Consider the following 20,162-nt stretch of genomic DNA (forward strand, 5'->3'; position numbering starts at 1 on the left):
AACAGACACTTAAACAAAAAAAATATTACTATAATAGAATCTGTGAACACTGATTGCTGTATTTAGATTAAACCTGCGCAGCATAATATTATTTATATAATATGTCTTAATATTGATTCAAATTAACTGGACATTTTTACTCATGGTGTTATATCGTCATGTTATGTGTTTGGTTTGCTGTAAACTTATTTATAAAAGACTGGTTCATGTCGCTTAATAATAATATAATATCATCGATGGCAACACACTCGAGTACAAAGCGGTTTATTTGCAGTACCGTGTTGAAGAGATTATTTTCACAAGGACACAGGGCAAACTACCAGAAGTAGTGGAATTCGGTTTATTAAAAGGGATGTAAGGTGAAGGAATATGAGGTAGAGAAGAAGTGTAGAAATACGTCCTCCACAGTTATTCGTCCATGAGTTGTTCCAATTTCAGAGTTGGGAAGTTTTCGTTTCAAATCCGATCATGGCGATCGTTGGTAACCGGTGATGCATGGGTCGATAAGCGGATCAGTGTGTTCAGGAAGTTTATAATGAAAGATGGTTAATACTCTGCGAAAGAGGTTTTTTGGCTACTGTCATTGCGTCTCAAGGCGTAAAATAATTACGAAACTACGAGTACATTCCACGGGAGGGAGATTACTAAAACCAATGTTCCGACCACATGTACACCCTTGTAAATGACGACTTTTACATTCTTCACATGAAATTAACACATTATTGATAATATAATATAATTATTATTATATTATTTGAATACACCACATTATGAAGGATTTAATTTAATAATTATAAGAGTTCAACAATAATTTCTATAATATTTTAATACTTTATAAGAAATTAAAAAAATATTTTAATACCTTCGTTTTATGTCAAGCTAAACTATTGTTTTAATCTTTCACTTTCTCGAATTCAACTATAATAGTAGTTCTTAAAAAAAAACTGCATTATAAAAATGTTATTTAGTTTAAATGTGAAAATAAATAAGGATAATAGTAAATGTTTTCTTTTGCAAATAACTTTTAAGCAAGTTATTGATGTATCATGTTTTGTTAAGAGGCTTTCAAAAATGTGTATGTAATGATATTATTTTTTATACTGTTTTATTCTATTCTATTGACTTCTCATACCTGATAAAGAAAATAATCCAAACGAATAAAAAATAATAAAACGTAAAGAAAAGGACAAGAAATAGGTTGTACTATAGCATTCAAATTACATTCAGTTTTTTACATTATTAGACTAATACAGAACTAAGAATGTCAGTATTATAATTCAAGAGTAATAATTACTATTATAAGGTTATTACTTAGCTTACATTAAAATAATAAGTATCACCTAAAATGTATTTTTCACTTACAGAGCTACGTTTTTATGAATTGTGAACAGAAAAAAAATCAGCATGACTAAATTCCAATTTTAATCATAATATTCCACTTATCATTTTGTTGTTTGTGCTTCAATCGTATGAATTTAACTAACTACGATAAGGATTATAATATTTATTATATTTTTTTGAATATTAATAAAAGTATTTTTTTTCGATTTTGTTTTTCAAAATCAGGCAGGCTTAAATCAAAGAATTTATTTATAATTTAAAACGTGTTTTATACTTGTGTAGAATATGCATGCTTGCATACTGTATACGAGTACTTGAGTATATTGAAGACAAAAAAATACATAAAAAAGCAACGAAAATGATTAAATATAACGAATTATTGAAATCTACTAGTGATACGGATATCTTTATAGGGGTGGAGAGAAATAGAGACAATTTGTCTCCTACTCGAATGTCAGTTTATTAAAGCGATCTCCCCATAAACTAATTTTAATGAAAACTGAAATAGATATAACCGTGTCTAAAAAGTGAAAAGATTCAATAATGACCTTTCTAGGTCTGTTATTTTTTCGGTAGAAAATACAATACCTATAGATAAATCTTATAGTTGCTGTAGTGACAAATAAGAAAATAACTATTAAAAAAAAAATTTCAATTTATACTATAAAATGTAGATTACAACTGTTATGGGTATTTCGATCAAATAGATAAAGCTTATAATAATTTTATTTTGAATAAATATGCTTAAAAAAAACAAAGTTGCTATGAAATAGGCTGTCAAACCTATAATAAAAATATTATCTCTAACAACCACAACAGCAATACATTGCAATTCATCAGACCGCTCGTAACGAAGTAAGGTCATTAACGAATGCAATACAAAACTGTTACAGAAGCAGCTTCTAATCAACAGATGAAGTTCTGGGATCATCTGTGGATTTATGTTTATGCTCTTAAAGGTGCAAAAATTATTTTACGAAGAAATCTTTGGGTTTCAAAAAGACTCGCTAATGGTACAGTCGAAAAAATACTTTTATTATTTACGATCCAAAATAATATTGAAGGAAATAATTATTATTGTGAAAATATATGCTGTGGTGCATACAGTTCTTCCCTAAATGTACTGGACTAGCAATGTATGGAGAGTCTGTTCGTGTTGTACTTGAATTCTGCTAGTGTTATCGCATTCATCATTTACAATAATGAATAACTTTAAGAAAATCTACAGTTATAATTGCCGATGTTGAGATCCAAACCGGGTCAACGAACTTGGCAGTCATGACGTGTAAAAATGTTATTTTGGCTATTATTGAAACTCGTTGAAACTACTATTTCGATCTATTGTTAAAAATTAACCGAAGTATTACTACTATAGTTGCTCGTCTTGATAAACCGCAACACTGTAGAATGTAGATAATGGGGATTAAAGTAGTATTTATTATAATTAAAATGTATTAAATGCATGTTAACACCATCAAATATTGAAAAAAGCCTTGGCGCACTGAACAAGATTTAAAAAAAAAACAATAACGAAACTTGGCGAGACGCATTTCACCGAAATAATTCAATACAATATGTTGAATTTTAAAAAAAAATGATAAATACTCAGTTTGTAAAAATTTTAAAATTATTCAGTTTATTATTGTCGTACATTCTTGTCTGTCCCTTTTTTGTACATGGACACACCTAGTATTATTATAAAATATTTTATTAGGTAATTCAAATTTGTGGTATTACTACCAATAAATCATCGAGAAATAATGTAATGAGTATAATATTTTTAAACTAAGATCATTAACTAATATCAAGTTAGTATTTCATTAAGATAGAAATTCGAGTTATGAAAGTTCGAGACTCCAGCTATCAAAAGTCCATTGTTTTATTATATCATAATATTAAATTACACATACTATAGTTATATTAAAATACAAAGCTTTGAATATTTTAAACGGTTTCGTTTTAACTAAGAGAGCTCTAACATACTTTTATAATTCTATTGAACATGTTTTATATACAAAACACATTGGTCAAATTGTTTATAATATTATGGGAAACTTTTCAAATAACAAATGTATGTATAAGATGAAACGGCGAACATGAATAAAATAAGAGATAAACAAGATTTCAGAATAATCTGATATTATTCAGAATTAAAAAAAAATAAGGTTAATTTAAGCTAATATAGAATATTAGGTTGTATGCTATAGACTTATAGTATAAGAGAGGTATATCGAGTTGCATAAAAAAAAATTAATGCAATGGTTTCAAATTTAATGGACCGATTATGAACAAGGACCAATAAATCATATTATTTAAGGGATCATTATCTCACCATTGATTCATTAAATATTTAATGATAGTTTATGGAACACGGCATCACGATAATAAAAAAAAAAAATAATGATAAGACGGGCATTCAACAAGAATTAAGGATCTTGTTAACAAATATTATGGTTTCAAGAAAATACGCTCTATTCCTTCTTATAGGTTTGAGACTTTGAATTGTTTTCAAATATTATCCTACTCATTATTATTGTTCATACAATCAGTCAAAATAAAGGAAAGTCACCGATTAAAAATCAATTTGTTTTGCATGAGAAGGAATATCGCCTTTCAGTCGTGCTCTGCGTGCATAGAGCAATCGTGGTGCAAGTCTGTGTAGAGTATAGTGTAGATTTAGTGTAAAAGGTGAGAAATTGTGCAGCGCTGGTGATAGACGAAGCCGTAGTGCGAAGAATAGTTTCATTTTTTTATGACCAATAGTTACTGATACCGACCCTGGCTGAAGTGAAGCCGCCTTCAGGAGCACTCACCCTGTTACCACCGATATTGTTGACTACACACGTGAATATCGCGTCTCGGCCCTGGGCAATAGTCACGTTTTCCAGTGGGAACAGAAAATCTGGCTCGAAACCGTTCACTGAAACATACAACAACAATATATGATTATTATCGACAGCAGGCATCTCGTGGTGTATTATATTAAATCACGTAAAGTGCTTCCGCAACAAATTGAAAAAAAAAAGCAGGGATTATTGTTCCTAAGTATTTTTACAACCTCGTTCTCCCTCAAAAGTCCAGAGATATTAAATTATTTTTCTCTTATTTTCTTATTGTTTGTCATGTTTGACCTAAGTCGCAGCAAATAAGTTCGTTTTGGTTAGGTTACTAACTGCAGTACGTGTTAACTGATGAACCATTCCACAGTTGTATATCATACAATATTTCGTTATTAGTTTTAATGCAATTCATCGCCAATAACAAAAAAGTTTAATAACATAATAATACTAAAAACAGTTAACATTCTAAGCCTCAAGAATTTTAATTTGTTTTTGTTTGTATAATATATCGTAAGTGAGTGGGTGTTATATTTATCCGTTTATATTGTACTCTTTAGCAAAATGTAATTGTGCAAAAGTTTAAAACGAATTGAAATAATAGTTTTGAAAATATATTAAAAAATTCAATTCATAAAATATTGTCAATATACCTATAGAAATTCCATTGACACATTAATAATTGTTGTTCACAGTGCACAAGAAAACAATAATTATATTTATATATTCATTATTCACATAATATCATATTTATGGATAGGTAAATTAACAAAATAATGACGGAATGTTGCCACCATTAATTATCGTTATATGCTCTATTCGTTATAATTGTAGGTTATATGAATTTCGTAAATAAATTATAATTGACGCATTCAATGTTATTCTTTGAAATTGCAGAGGTCGATTCTGGTTTATTCACAGGTAAAAATACACAATATGTGATTCATTATCTAGAGCCTGCCAAGTTATAATTGCACCTCACACTATTTACACGTAAACGGTGGACACACTAGCAAATATGTGAACAATAAAATTATGTTGGTGTAGTACATCATTGAGATTAATGGGAGAATAACGGGCAGGAAGTAAGCGCTATGTTTCTACTATTATTTAAGTCGAGGTTACTGACAAAAAAGTCAAAAAAAGACTGAGAGGACCACAAGGTCGACTGATCGAGCCAGAGAGGATCTCATGCATCCGGGAATAATAGATGCAGAACTGGTATAGCCAGGGATGCACGGAGAGTGGTAGTCAGTGGCCGTAAAATAATTTTGTCATAGAGGGGGGGGGGAAGGGTGGTTTATTTTTGACATATATCAGTGTTTTAATCATTAAGTATATAATTTATGGTTATAAGATCAATTTATTTAAATGCAAACTTAAAAAAGTTACCTAGTTAATAGATATTAATAATAACATTTTAATTAAACTATAAAATCTATTTTTTTTCTTGTGCTAATTCATCAAGTACTGTGTTTGCGGTTATATTTATAACTTTCCAATGAACCTAACTTATAACTAGTAGGAGGAGGGTGTTATTGTAGAACATTTTCAACCATCGAGTGTATAGATAACTCTTAAAAGTAATATCCTAGATAAAGTCTATATGTAATAGTATATAGTGTAATACAGAAATCTTCTGTGGAAATTGACTATAATACCCATCTACTTTATTATTTAAAAATAATTTACATTAAACAAATAAAATATATGTCATACAGTATAACTCTCATACAGCGAATTTCCATTTAACAACATTTTCAATTTAACGAAATATTTTTGAGAACGAAACCGAATCAGAACAAACCTAACCCGACGACCACGTCTGATCAAATTCAACAGTAGAGGAGACGGGAGGAATGCATATTATGCGGTTTACCGTGTGGAAATTACTTGGTTTATATCATATAATATTATAATATATAGGTACGCATGCGACGTAGGTTATATCGTGCTGCTGCGTAACAAGAGGAGGGCCTTTAGTATTTAGCTTTGATCGAAACTTGTGCGTGTGAGTGAGTGTGTGTGAAACGATTTGCAAGGTTTGTTTCTCGAATGGATGGATGAGTGGAATAAAAAAAATAAAATAATAATAAAAATGTTTGAAATAACAAATCCCTCACGAGGAAACGTAACCGACGAGAAGCTGCTGCGGCGCTGTTCGGTCGCCGCCGTACGCTCGCACTCGGCCTCCGATAACCACATTAATTAATTGCGATAGGGTATACATATACACATTGGGCAAATTAAAGGGTAGGAAAACGAGTATTCTGATTTATGGGAGCTGGCCCACCCCCACCGCCGCCGCCGACCGACGAGTCCTGCGGTCTCTACGTCTCCTCGTCCTAGTCCTCCTCTTTTCACCGACCGCTGTAGCGGGGAGCGATCCCTTTTCGAAAACCAATGTCCACGGGGCCTTTGCACATAAAAACACATGTTTCGAAAACAAACTTTCGCGAATTTAATTGAAAACGTCTGATTTAATTTATAAGCGAGCCCTACGCGCTAATTTTTACTTGTCTCGCGCCAAAAAAAAACCCTATTTGTCATGATACCATGTAATTAATTTTTGTTCAACTTGCTTATTGGACTTCAATTTATTTTTACAATTTCAAAATTACTTTGAATGTTTTATAAGGTGACGCTTGTACTCATTACCTACAATTTTACAAACCATCAGTTGTAATCTTTTGAATATAAATGTAAAAAAACGACTCCAAAATAATAATAATTTTTAAAATGTAAATTTGTTTTTGAAAAAAATGTTACTTTATCAATTAACGCTTAAGTATTAATTTACAAATAACATTAATGTTGTTAGTAAATGTATATGTTATGTATAATAAATAATTACATAATATATATTATATCCATGTAATATATTTATATATATATGTTATGTATATGTTAAATTGTTAAATAGACACTAAGTTAATTTATCATTTATTAGTTTTATATTTTTAGAAATTGTATTACAACTAGAACTAATGGTTTACTTTTTATCAAATTGTAATATATTGTTTTATATTCTCTGTTATTGTATTTTGATTAATTTTATATCATTGAATTGTATTAATTTTAATTTTAATAAATTTTTAAAAGTTATGGGAATTGTATAGTTAATTTCTAATTATATTTTTAAAGCTCATTTGGCCTATGATAAGCATGTAAAATGTAAAATGTAAAATGTTTAAATTATGTTTAACATGTAATTTTTTCATTTTATAAAATATTTCATTGTAGTTTAAAGTTTTTTAATCAATAATACAGTCGTAAACTCTTAAATCAATCTGAGAACATTAATTTAAGAAATAAATCTCCATATTTTTGTATCCATTATTATATTTACAGTGGCAAGCCATATCCATGTCAACTTGTCCTTTAGTACACAATTCTCTGATCTAAGTAAACCATTCCAAGGTGTTTGGTGGAAACATCATATTGTGGACAACATCATTCCAAGTGGATCCAACAAAAGTTTATAATAAAGTATGAAAAAATATCCTACAAAAAAAAAAAAAGTGGACTTTGAAGTACTAATCTAAAGAGAAAACATTCTGGAAAATGTTCATAAATCAGATTTATATACACTTTAAAACACACGATTTAATTATTTTCGTAATGGTAAAAGTCGTGTAATTTTATAATTGTAGGTTTGTAAGGATAATTTATTATTAATAGGAATAATTATAACTTTTGTGTTGCACAGTTTATTTAAATCAATAAGCTAACTAACACGTGATATTAAATATGAATAGTTTGACATAAAATGAACCTATTAAAAAATAAGTAAAAAATGGCTAACAATGTATAGCAATGTATTCTTATATAGAAATAATAACGAGTGAATACATATTATGATGGTGAATGTTGATCGATGATAATATTTACTATATTATTATATAATATTATAATGACATGATATACCAATGCAAAAATAATAATTTCTCGAATCGATGTTAAAGTTGTTGTTATCCGTTATTGAAGAATCGAAAAAATCTAATTTCATAGTTAAACGGTTTTAGACTGTGCTAGAGTGGTCGGGCAAGTTAGTATAATATCATTTTAGCGGATTAAATTTGAACAACTTTTGTATTGTCTCCTATAGGCTTAGCACCTTATTGTGGTGGATATAATTTCTCGAGTGCGTATGCCGGTGTCACACACACACATAGGTACGTCATAGAACCTTTAACTTTAAGCATGGAAGATAGACTATGGCAGCTTAGATATTGTGATTATTTTATGGACAGTTTATCGTGTCACAAAGTGACAAACAACACAGCAATCTTAAACAACGGGAAAAATCGTATTAAAATGTCAGTATCAATAATACTCATTTTTGAGTTTACAACCTTCGTGTTTGGAAAACGATATCATGCTAATAGTTTTTTTTTATAGTAAATCACTATTTAGTATTTGAGATAACATTTTAGTTAATAAGTTAAACAGAATAGCCAAAACAGCAAAGTAGTGATAAGACTGCAAGTAATTATAATTTCTAAAAAATATATAAAAAAAAAAATAGAAATTATAAAAAAATAAAACGAAGACTATAACATACAAGACAGGATCTTTTGATAAATTTTCACGATATAGTGTAACGAAGAGTAGGGTAGAAAATGAATTTAGTGTTTATGCTTAATCCTGTTGACTTAAAATGTATAAAATATTCTGTAATAATAGTAAATTGTTGCAGAAAGTATCATGCAAAAAAAATGGTGTCATTTTTTATTATTATCATTACTCAGGCAGTAAAATATACACTGTGCATAATATGTGTTATGTGTATAGTGTATGTTGTATAATATACATCATACATATATGTATAATAGTATACTATGTATATAATATGATGTATGTATGTTTATATTTATATATATTTTTTACGGTATATGTGTGTGTGTGTGTGTGTGTGTGTGTGTGTGTGTGTGTGTGTGTGTGTGTGTGTGTGTGTGTGCATGTAAGAGCTTCTCGAAAAGCGTTATTTCTATCGTTTTTCGAATTCCAATCGCAACAACAGCGGCAAAGACAAGTCGTCGCCGTCCTCGTCGTCGTCAGCCTATATATATATATATATGTATACTCACCCTCCAGATCAGACGTTGTCGCGTATAAATAAACGATTACCGAAATAATGGGCCGTTATACGTTTTGTATTTAAATTCGATTCCGTCGATTACTCTTTGTGTTTGTTTTTGTTTTTTTCCCTATTATTTCTCTCGTCGGTGCACGCGCAAATTCCAAGTACGATCGTACGATCGTCGCCGCCGCATCCCCAACGAAGCGGGAGGCGCGTGGTGCCAGTAAAGCAGCGGAAACTGCGACAACGACCACGTCCTCGCCGAGTATTTTTCCTTAACACCGCTGGATTTCAATAAAAACAAAAACATTTTTAAATGTTAAAATGCCGCGTACATAGATGAAAAAAAAGTTTTCGTAGACGATGACGCGACATTGCGTCCCCTGCGGGTTGAATAATAATTGTCCGAGAAGAGACGGGAACCGATGAAATCCTAACCGATTGACAGCGAGTGATGGAGGCGGGAAACGAAATTCCACAGACTCCTTTTTATGTAGGGACTAGGGAGCAAGACAGTAGATAGTATTAAAGTGAAAATACCGGACATGTATACATGTATTTCACGTCACGGATTCGGAAAAAATTTTTAGGCGTTTCATATAATCGTTTTGAATATATTTGATATTTATCTTAAAACTTCTATTACATATTTTTAAAATAACAGAAACATTTTATACGAGTGTTTGTTATATACTTGACTAATAATGTTCAATTTTCTGTTAACACAATCTTAAAAAAATGTCAGTGTCAGAGTGGCTGTCAAACAGATACACTATAGTTATCATTTAAATATTTAAAAATATTGATTTTCTTTTACAAATTTGTGCCTTGTAATAATCGAATTAAGTAGACTGAATTATTATAGTAATAATACGCAAATAATTTGGTGGTTATTCCTTTGAATACAACATTAAAAAAATAATTAAATCATCAGCATAAAATAAACAAATTATTTTTGTAAGGGTGTACGCACTTAAGCTGACAGAGTTTATTCATTGTGACTCAATATTTCAATGAAATGTAAATTGACATTATTTAAACTCTATAATATTTAACTTTTGAAAAATAGTTAAAATAATCATAACAACATGAAAAATAATTAGAGTTATTTTTAAATCATTTATCTATGTATAAAAATGTTATTTGGTTTGTTATTGTAAGTTCATTAATCATTATAACAATATAACATGGTTAAGAAGAAAAGGTTTTATGAGTATCGCAATATTTTTAATTTCATAATGGAATAATATAAATTGGAATTAAGAAATAATTCAATTTTATTGTTATAAACTAAAATTATAATTTAATGTTTTTCATGATAAAATATAAAAGTTAATATTATAATTAATAAAATAAATCGCTCTGTTAAGACAACGTTGTATCAGTTATTAGTTAGGGATAATTATTTTTCGAACTGACTCGAGTAAAAAATTATTCGTATGGATTATACGTCCTCAATACTTAATAATATTATGTATTAAATAAGTATTATAATTCGTCGAAAATTAATTTAATTCTCCATATTATTTATATTTCATAGGTCAGTTATTTGATATAAAAGTACTAAACAAATAAATACAATAGACACACGCCTGAAAATTATAAAGATATACCTAATAGTTTATTATCGGAACATTTCCATTTTTTCTAACTAAATAATATTACATCTCATAGTTTTTAGTTGAATTTCCAGTTCCTATAGTTATGAATAAATTATTTTAGGGTTAACCAATTCGTAAATAAAACGGAAAGCAAAACGCCATGTGAAGATATTTTCAAGTTAAAGTTATGTATATATACATATATATATAAAATGTATATTGTATATTATACGTGATGAGTTTTGCCGTCTTCACCACTCAAACTACGAGTGCAGTTTTGTTCCGCGAGTGAGAGTACTGATGAATGCTCGGTGTGTACACAGGAAATTAAGATGAAATGAGTTGTGCATAATTAGCAAAGGGCTCGAAGAATGGGCGGGTACGGGGGGGGGGGCGCTGAGTTGCGGGTGGAGGTTCAATGAGCAGTACAGACTCACGTTCGTTTTGGATCTATGTAATAAGAGGTAGAGACGTTTATGAATGGTGTGTACGGTTTCCAGCGAACCGCAAAGGAAAATGGTAAAGCCGGATACGGGAAATCGGACGGCAACTACACACTACAGTTCGGCTGACTGGTTAGTGGTGGAGCGGTGGTGGGGTTGGGGACCATGTAAGTGCTCGTTATATTCCCGTGGGAGTTGTATAGAACGTCGATCTTGAGCGGTTTTCTTAGATATATAAAAATAAAAAAAGGAAGAAAAAAAGAACAAGATAAAAAAAATAGGATACAAAGCTGATAGACATTGGTTGACTTTTACTTTTCAATACATGATTCTTTTCGCCTCTCATCATCACCGCCACCACTGCCACCTCCACTACCATAGCCACAACCACTACCATCTCTGTGGTACTGGCGGTAGTAAAGTGTGTCTGAGTTCGGCAAATGTTTACTCATAAAACAAAAGCATGTGTTTCCCGCGGTGGTGTAGCGGGCGGTGGTGAACTCTTTTTTTTTTTTGAGAAATGATTTCTGAAAACGAGATGGAAAAAATGCTCGGGGGACATTTTGACGGGATCGGAGGCTATCCAGACGACGATCGGGAAAAGTTGTACGTTTTGGCAAGGGTGAGGGGAGGGTTGTTCTCGACAACAAAAACACCCCCGGCCGCTGCACTTGCAGGGCGGCTCAACGTGACGGTCTCGGGGGACTATTTTTTTTTTATGTGACTTCATGTTGATTGCTCGTGCCTTGCACTGGAAACACAAAAATTAATCTTGTTACAATATGATCGCTGTTGTCGTTGAGTTTTATAAGCCCGTCTGAAATCGTTACATAACGTATTATCATCTGCAAAATTGGCTAAAAGTGTTGAATTCTTATAGCCGTAAATTATATGGTTCAAATGTGTGACAGGATCCATGCTTACATTTAATATTCAATAGCAAATCTAAATACACATTAAACATTATTGGTATGGTCCATAGTTTTAGATTTTTCGTTAACTGATGAATGTATAAGTTTTCAACGATTTTTTTGGATACGGTTTAAGACGTTAAATACATATAAAACACGATATAGAAATTAATAAGATATTTGATATTTTTATGTGACATGTATTTCAAATAGTTTGAAATACTCGTGATTTTTATTTACTGGAAAAGATTAGAAATTTAGCATTATAAAAATATGTAATAGTTAGAATGAATTAACTGATTATACTTATATTATGACTATAGACAGCGAATAACATAGTTTTTATTGTGCCCGATATAATACTATAATTCGTTTTTAATATCATTTGGAATAAATAATTTTGTATTATGTATTTAAGTATCTTTTTTTATAAAATGTTATTTTATATATTTAGTATTGTAAATAACTACATTAAATCGTTATAAATTACAACTCATCAACCACATTTAAGGATTAACATAAATAAATTACTTAATTATAAAACAGTTTGAATATTTAATTTTATTAAAATTTAGGTATAAAAACAGGGTAGGTAATATGAGAACTATTGTGTTGAACTTAAATTATTTAATAATAATATGATCATTAGAATAATTTTATTAAACCTAAACATTAGAGATTACTTTAATGGAATATGTTTGTCGTTGAATATTTATAAGTACCTACCTATATTATATATGTGTTTTTCTTTTATCCCAAATAATATTATTCCGAGTTATAAAATGTATTTAATATTATTCTAACCATATCATTATAAGCAATGTGCCATTTATGCAGTTTATTAAAGTTGGATGAGTATACTTAACGGTATAGCATAAACACATATAAAGTTATGTGATCAATATCAAAGCTACACTGCGGTTTAATGGAATGAAATTATTGAATATAGCGTGTAGTATACTCTGTTTTTGGGACATTCTGAGATTGTACATTCAGACAGCATCACTGTTAATGAGTTGTATCTAGGTAGAAATTTAATTAGTTTTGGATCATTATGTGTTATGTCCACGACCACTCTCGGATCTCATCAGCAGTTTTCGAATTCCGCAAAAGATTTCTTCAACAAGTAAAAACAAGAAAACTTTTATCAGTATACGCACTAACTCTCCCATCTCTTTGGGTACCAGAACTTCTATTTAGCCACATACACGCTAGCACTCTAATTTTCCATAGTAGTATGAAGAAAAACCTATCAACATTCTTTTGATTCGGTGAATTATTGACCCTGTTGAGAGTTTTTCGCGTGCTATTCGTTAAAATAAGTAATCATACACGAGCTCCGTATATTAACATTTTAAGTTTCAGGATGTTTCAATTTATTTTAAAATTTCTAACGAAGCTTAAATTAAAAAATATACCCAACTAAATATCCATTTTTAAAGCAGAAAAATTACGTATATTATACGTAACATTATAATGTAATACGACTTAAATATCGACAGTAATTTATACTATTCTGTAGTTATAGGAGTAATGAGTATTGTATCAATTACAAAAGTATGTTCAGTGTAAGTGTACAAAAACAAAGACGATTAATAATAGTATTGATATTGGATTTAACAATAAATAATTATATCTAAAAAACGTGTTGTTTTAGAATAGTTTATTTATTATTGTATATTATAAGTGTATGTACTATGTAGGTATGATTAGATAGAACAGTATTCAGGTTTGTACTGCGTATATAATGTATTGTAATAATTCATTTTAAAGATTTATGGTGTAAAAAAAATGTATATCAATGAAAACTTGTGAAAAAAAACTGAGAGTTTATATTGGTTGGTTATTTTGAGAGAAATTACTACGTTCCAAAAACCGCGTTAGCGTAAATCATACTTAACACGTTTAAAATAAGGGATCAGTAGGACTACTACGAGCATTGCAGGGCGTGCTCTCGAAAATCTGCCCGCGGGTGATATTAATAAAAATATGCTTTCACCACGATAATCTAGTCTCGGAGTTTCCGAGGTTAAAAACTAAACGTATTTTGGAATGAAAAAGATAGCCTGAAATACAGAAAAAAAATAAGAAAATCTTTCCACAGAATTCTTTTTGTATAATTTTTTTCTGCATATCTGATACTTTTTTACACGCATATATGCGCGCGCACACATTCTCTTGCTGCTCACATAAACATATATTATACATAATATATAATACGTATATATGTAAAAAACTACAACATAGAAACAAATAATTTATTCTCGAAAAAGAAAACCACGGATGATGAGGCTGCTGGCGTCTAGGTTTTTAAACAAAAGAATTGGCAAGGATGCGGTCTAAAGGTTTTGAACAAAAATGAAAATAAAACCGTGTTCATGTACTGGAGTTTTAATATATTTGAAAGGTTTGTTGAAGATTAATATTATGCTAATGGATGCGTCATTATTAAATGGGAACGTTATTAACCAGTAACCAATATACTGGTGCGGTGTATATTGTCTATATAATTATTATTGATTTGAACAATAATAATTGAATACCTACCTAGGTATAGAATATAGCTCTTCGTGTTGATTTTTTCATAACAATTCCATTAAAATATTGAAATAAATACACTGTTAATAAATAAAAGGTATATATTTTTTAAACGACCATAACACGCAAAACATAGCATATTATACCTTGTTAAAATAAATATTTTATTGCTAAGCCTGAACTAATTCAAGTGAAATAAAAAAGTGACTTTAGTACCTCATAATTAATAAAAAATTATCGGTTTTATTAAATTAGTGATAGTTATAAACTTTAAGTTCATAAATAGAATAGCATTTCAAAGAAAATAATAAATTGATTACTGTATTTAGTTTATTTTGTACAATATATTTTCATATTTGCAAAGAATATACCTATTAATTGGTTTTACTATAACGTTTTTTATTATTATCATTATTATTATTCTGTAATAATAATTGAGAACCAAGAAGTGATAAAAAAGTTTTAATTAGCCTTGTATATTGATTGAAAATCAAATGCAGTTGTATCTCGGAAGACGTAATTTCTAGATTTTCTCGGTACACAATTTTTTGTCCTTAAGTATAAAACTAAAACAACTACAGTATATTACATTAATTTTGCTCCAAGCCCAGTTTTTAATTACATAATCACGTATGATTTTTTATCTAAAATATTCAATTTAATTGATACGTTTATTATGTGATCAGACGTTGTCAACAATGATGCTCTTTAAAGTTTTCTTAAATTATCTACATCACAATAATTACAATATGTACCTATTGTACCTATTATTTATACTGTTTCAGAAGTAAAAAAAAAATGGTAATATTTAAAACTTTAATGTCGGGTCGCATGAACGATTACTAAACATTTAACGAATCAATAGTGAGCTATAATGGTCTCTTAAACATGATTTAGTGGCGCATGATTGGTTCATTAAATTTTATTGGACCATTAAATTAATACATTTTTCATGCAACCTGGCATAAGGGTTTGACCAAGCAAGGTTATTAAAGGTGAGGTAAAATATTTAATTTTTACACTATCTACCTATACTGATGAAAATTAAATACAATTTTTAACTAATGAAAACAACAAATGATACAAAATATAATCCAATAAGATACAATATAATAAACTTATAACATGAAATTACAGTGTTACAGTGAACGTTGTAAAAAACAAAAAAATGTATAATATAATATATAAATAACGATACTAATAATTATTGCAAGAAATATTGTGTTATAAGTTTTCACTTATAATGAATAATTATTCTTCACCCCAACTATGTCAAGGGAAGACTAAAGAAACTAAGTAGGTATTTGAATATAATTTGCCGATTTCTATCAATGCCACGATTGCCTTGTTTATCGTTAATTAAACCTAGTTCCTTCGTCGATGTTTCATTAAATCAGGCATTCAATTTAGAGGAGTGGTTCAATCATTTTTTGAATACCGATAATAATTTATGACCAATATTTAGTTGTAGACTGTAGCATTTGTTTGCAAGTCATTTAAATGCAAACGATATTTTACACGGTGGAGGTTTTTGTTCATTAAAATGGTTTGTTATCGTCACAATCAAACGAAAAAGTACATCACGCTGATAAAACGGTCGCCAAGTTGATTGTTAATAAATTATACAGTGTATAATGTATACACGTTATTATAGCTGTAGCGTTATAACATGTTTCGTTTATTTTAATCATTTCGAACTGAAAGTTAAAATTAAAACTTAATCAGGCTAGGTTTCTCTTTCTATGCAGCTATGTAGTATGTAATATGTGTACAAAATAAAACCGTGGAATAAAGAATTGTATTTTCCAGGGAAAATTCAATTTTATAAATTAAGTTGTCAAAATGTTTTAAATCATTTAAATTACTATTTTATTATGTACATAATTACATATTTTTGTTAATACATCTAATTTAAAAAAATTACCCGAGTTAATACAATATCAAATATGACTATATTATATATTAAGAACTATAATAGTAATTGTAATTCATTCAATTGCAATTTAATTTGTATCAATATTATGTTCCTATAATGAAAAATTAAGTGTTATTCAGATTCATTATCTATAGTGAAAATACAATAGAATACAAATATATACAATATATTGAATACTGAATAAATTAAAATACGAGTAAATAAGAATTACAAAGAAAACTGATATGTTGGGTTGCATAAAAGATGATTAATTTTAATGAATCAATCACTGGCCACTAAATCATGATTAAGAGACCATTAGTTCGTTATTGATTCATTAAACGCTAAGTGATTGTTTTTGCAACTCAACATTAATACATATTAAAGAAATGGTTCCAATTGTTTTAGTTTTAACCAATTAATTCTTAAAAAAAAAATATATTTATTTGAATGGAAAAATTAACGTAAATGTGAAATTTATAAAGTATAATATTATATTATAATATTTAATAATACAATAAATTATCATTCCCATTAATAAACAACTTATACAAAATATTTTTGCCAAAATTACTTATAAATACAGTTTCTGCCCTTGTATTTTTTTTATTGTTTATTTATGGTTTAATGATTTAGTTTCTTGAGTTTTTCGAGTTAATTAAAATCGTGTATTGTAAACATTTTAATTTGGTAATAAAAGTTAAAACATCAACAAGTAAATTTAAAAGTTCGAGAAGTGAAAAAAAAAATAAAGATATAAAGTACGATATAAATGTATTGTTTTAAATAAATTATTTCTGTGTATTAAAAACAATAATATCTTAAGTAATACCTTATTTAAAAAAACTGATAATTCTAATTGTGATTTCTGTATTTTGATTATTATATTTATATTAGATTTTGTCTATATAATTTATAATCACTTTATGCAATTCACATCCAAATACACGTTATTTATAGGTAAATAGAAGATTAATATTCTTCAGTGTAATGAGAAAAATGGAATAATTGGGTGTAGTACAAAGAGAATAGAACATTGTACCTACATTTGAAACTTTCTAAGATTAAAACAATAGCAATAGTTGGACATTAAGACTTAACTGGTTCAACCTACAAAAAAAACCAACCTAAAAGAATTAGATTATTTGTTTACTCCCTTGTATGCACCTTTATGGCATCATCACATTTAATGGTGCACCCATTCAGTTAATATAGTATACCTCTAAACAATATAATACTTGGGTGCACTTAATTGTTAAAATTTTAAACCCACGTCGTATAATTTATTATTTTCAGGGAATTTGAAAGTTGTGGGTTGCTTGCATTGTTTGATTTTACTTTTTCACAAATCGAAAAAAGACATTCTACACGTATAGATATACTTAATGGGAGTATTACATTTTCATTAAAATGTATAATACCTATGACGTTATAATAGTTATACATTTATTCGTTACGTGTATTATATTATTCACGATTTACGTATGTTTTCATCATAGTACAGTCAGAATTATTTTTATAGAGCAATGAAAGTGTTTTTAAGTATGGTCTACTCAGAAGGAACGTTGAAATTTATAGTATAGTATTATAGTGTGTGGTTGGGTATACCAACGCATATAAAATAGGTATAGAATAAAATTTCAAAGTGAAAAAGTTATTAAATTCAATGATTTGGCACATCGTTAATTTGTTAGTCATAATATTAAAATTATACACACATAAAAATATATAATATGATTCATAGTAAAAAATGTTATTAAATTTAATGAATTGGCACATTGATAAATTGTTGATTAAAATATAAAAATATTGTTTCATTGTTAGGTGAAATATAAAGTTGAATTCAACATTTTGGTTTGAATTAAATCAATTTAAATTCTTTTAAATGTTAAAGTGAATTTGACATTTAAAAAAAAAATAATAATAATATACATAAGTCAATAAAATAAATTATTTTCATACATTTTTTTGTGAGCAGTTATTATGAAATAAGAATATTAGATTTTTGAAATTAAGGCATTAATGGCTAAAGAAATTCATTTCACATTCCATAGGTATGATACTTAAATTACAATATTTGAATTAATAGTTAGACAATCTTTATTATATTACAGGAAAATTTGCCAATTGTGGAACTCAAAATATTAAAAGCTATATTTTCAAATAGTTTAATGTTTTTATATTATTTATGGTGCGTCAAAGCTTTACCCTCTCTAAGTTGGAAATGGACCTACCCCTCAAAAGAAGGTGGTTCTCATTTGAAAAAAAGAAATTTGTATGGTTGGCACAAGACATTTCTTAAAGTCATGTAAAAATGTAAGTAGGAGCCTAAAAATATGGTCTTTAATTACGCCTGAAAAATTTAAAAAATTATAATTCGACTAAATGAATTACTAAATTACAAAAAGGGAAGGGAACATGCTTTGTGAATGGTGTATCACTCTGTAATAATGTTCTAAATAGCTCCGCTGTTAACTGTTTTATTTTCGAAACATTATGGTAAAAGTTGATATTTAATATACTATATACGTTATAGTGTTATACTGGAACGAGATTAAAACCCAACGCCACTATTATTCGAAGAATCTTGCACGGCGCACATTCACAGGTTAAGTTCGACCGAAAAGCAAATGATTATGATTATAATTATCCTGTTTCGGGGCGAACGGTTAAAGTGACTCGATTTGAAACATAAACTATTTACGGGGTTCCTACGTGTTTGTTTATCTGCGGTACTGCGGTAGGAACAAACGTATTTCGATCGAGACACATTTACCAATTTATCCGGTCGGAGCATCTGTGGGTAAATTATTAACTGTTGAACATCCAGCGCAAATCCTCGAGTAAGCCCACCGCCCGACCCCACGATGCGATGTGTTCCCGGTCGCAACAACATGGCTTCCCGTAGCGCAAATCCCACTAAGTAAGACTTAATAACTGACCTCAGTAACTTCCCCTCTCCGATGGCTGGAACCCAAAGCAAAACGTTGATTTTATTTTTGGTGTTCGAACATTTTAAAAAACTTTTTTCTTTAAATATACATTTTATTTTTGTACATTTTAACTACAAGCAAATTGATCAGTGCTCAGCTAATAAATAAACATTATTTAGAGATTTATTGGATTTACTCTTGAAAGCGCAGTAGAACAATATTACTAAGTTAATATTTTAGTAATCGAATCTTAGTGATATTTTTAAATTATTAATGAGATCGCGCTGAAACTTTATACAGTTTAGTTTAAAGAGTATTTATTAAGTTACAATATTAATATAAAAGTACAAATTTAATTATGCTACTTTACTTATACTTGTGTAATTTAATGTAAATATTATTGTAGCAAACATTTGATTAATAGTTAATTTTAAAAGTTTTGCTGAGTCGTTCGTTTTATAAAAATATAGTTTCAGTCGTTACCAGTTGACCTTTTAACAACCACACATGTGAGTAGGGTCTGTATTCATGGTATGATAGAAATTATTTATAGGTAGGCA

General features: G+C 28.9%; 1 protein-coding gene across 3 annotated transcripts in view; it reads right to left on the reverse strand.

Moving 5' to 3' along the window:
• The window catches only part of LOC111037087 (lachesin-like), a 194,018-nt gene that overhangs the window by 25,152 nt on the left and 148,704 nt on the right, over positions 1–20,162 (reverse strand). For 2 of the 3 annotated variants that reach the window (XM_022319464.1, XM_022319456.1), the window contains one exon: positions 4,119–4,261. In XM_022319464.1, coding sequence (XP_022175156.1) covers positions 4,119–4,261 — 143 coding nt within the window. The remainder of the gene's footprint in view (positions 1–4,118; positions 4,262–20,162) is intronic. The other variant, XM_022319471.1, reaches the window with a different exon arrangement.

The sequence above is a fragment of the Myzus persicae genome, unplaced genomic scaffold (genome assembly GCF_001856785.1).
Source record: "Myzus persicae strain clone G006 unplaced genomic scaffold, MPER_G0061.0, whole genome shotgun sequence".
Classification (NCBI taxonomy): Eukaryota; Metazoa; Arthropoda; class Insecta; order Hemiptera; family Aphididae; genus Myzus; species Myzus persicae.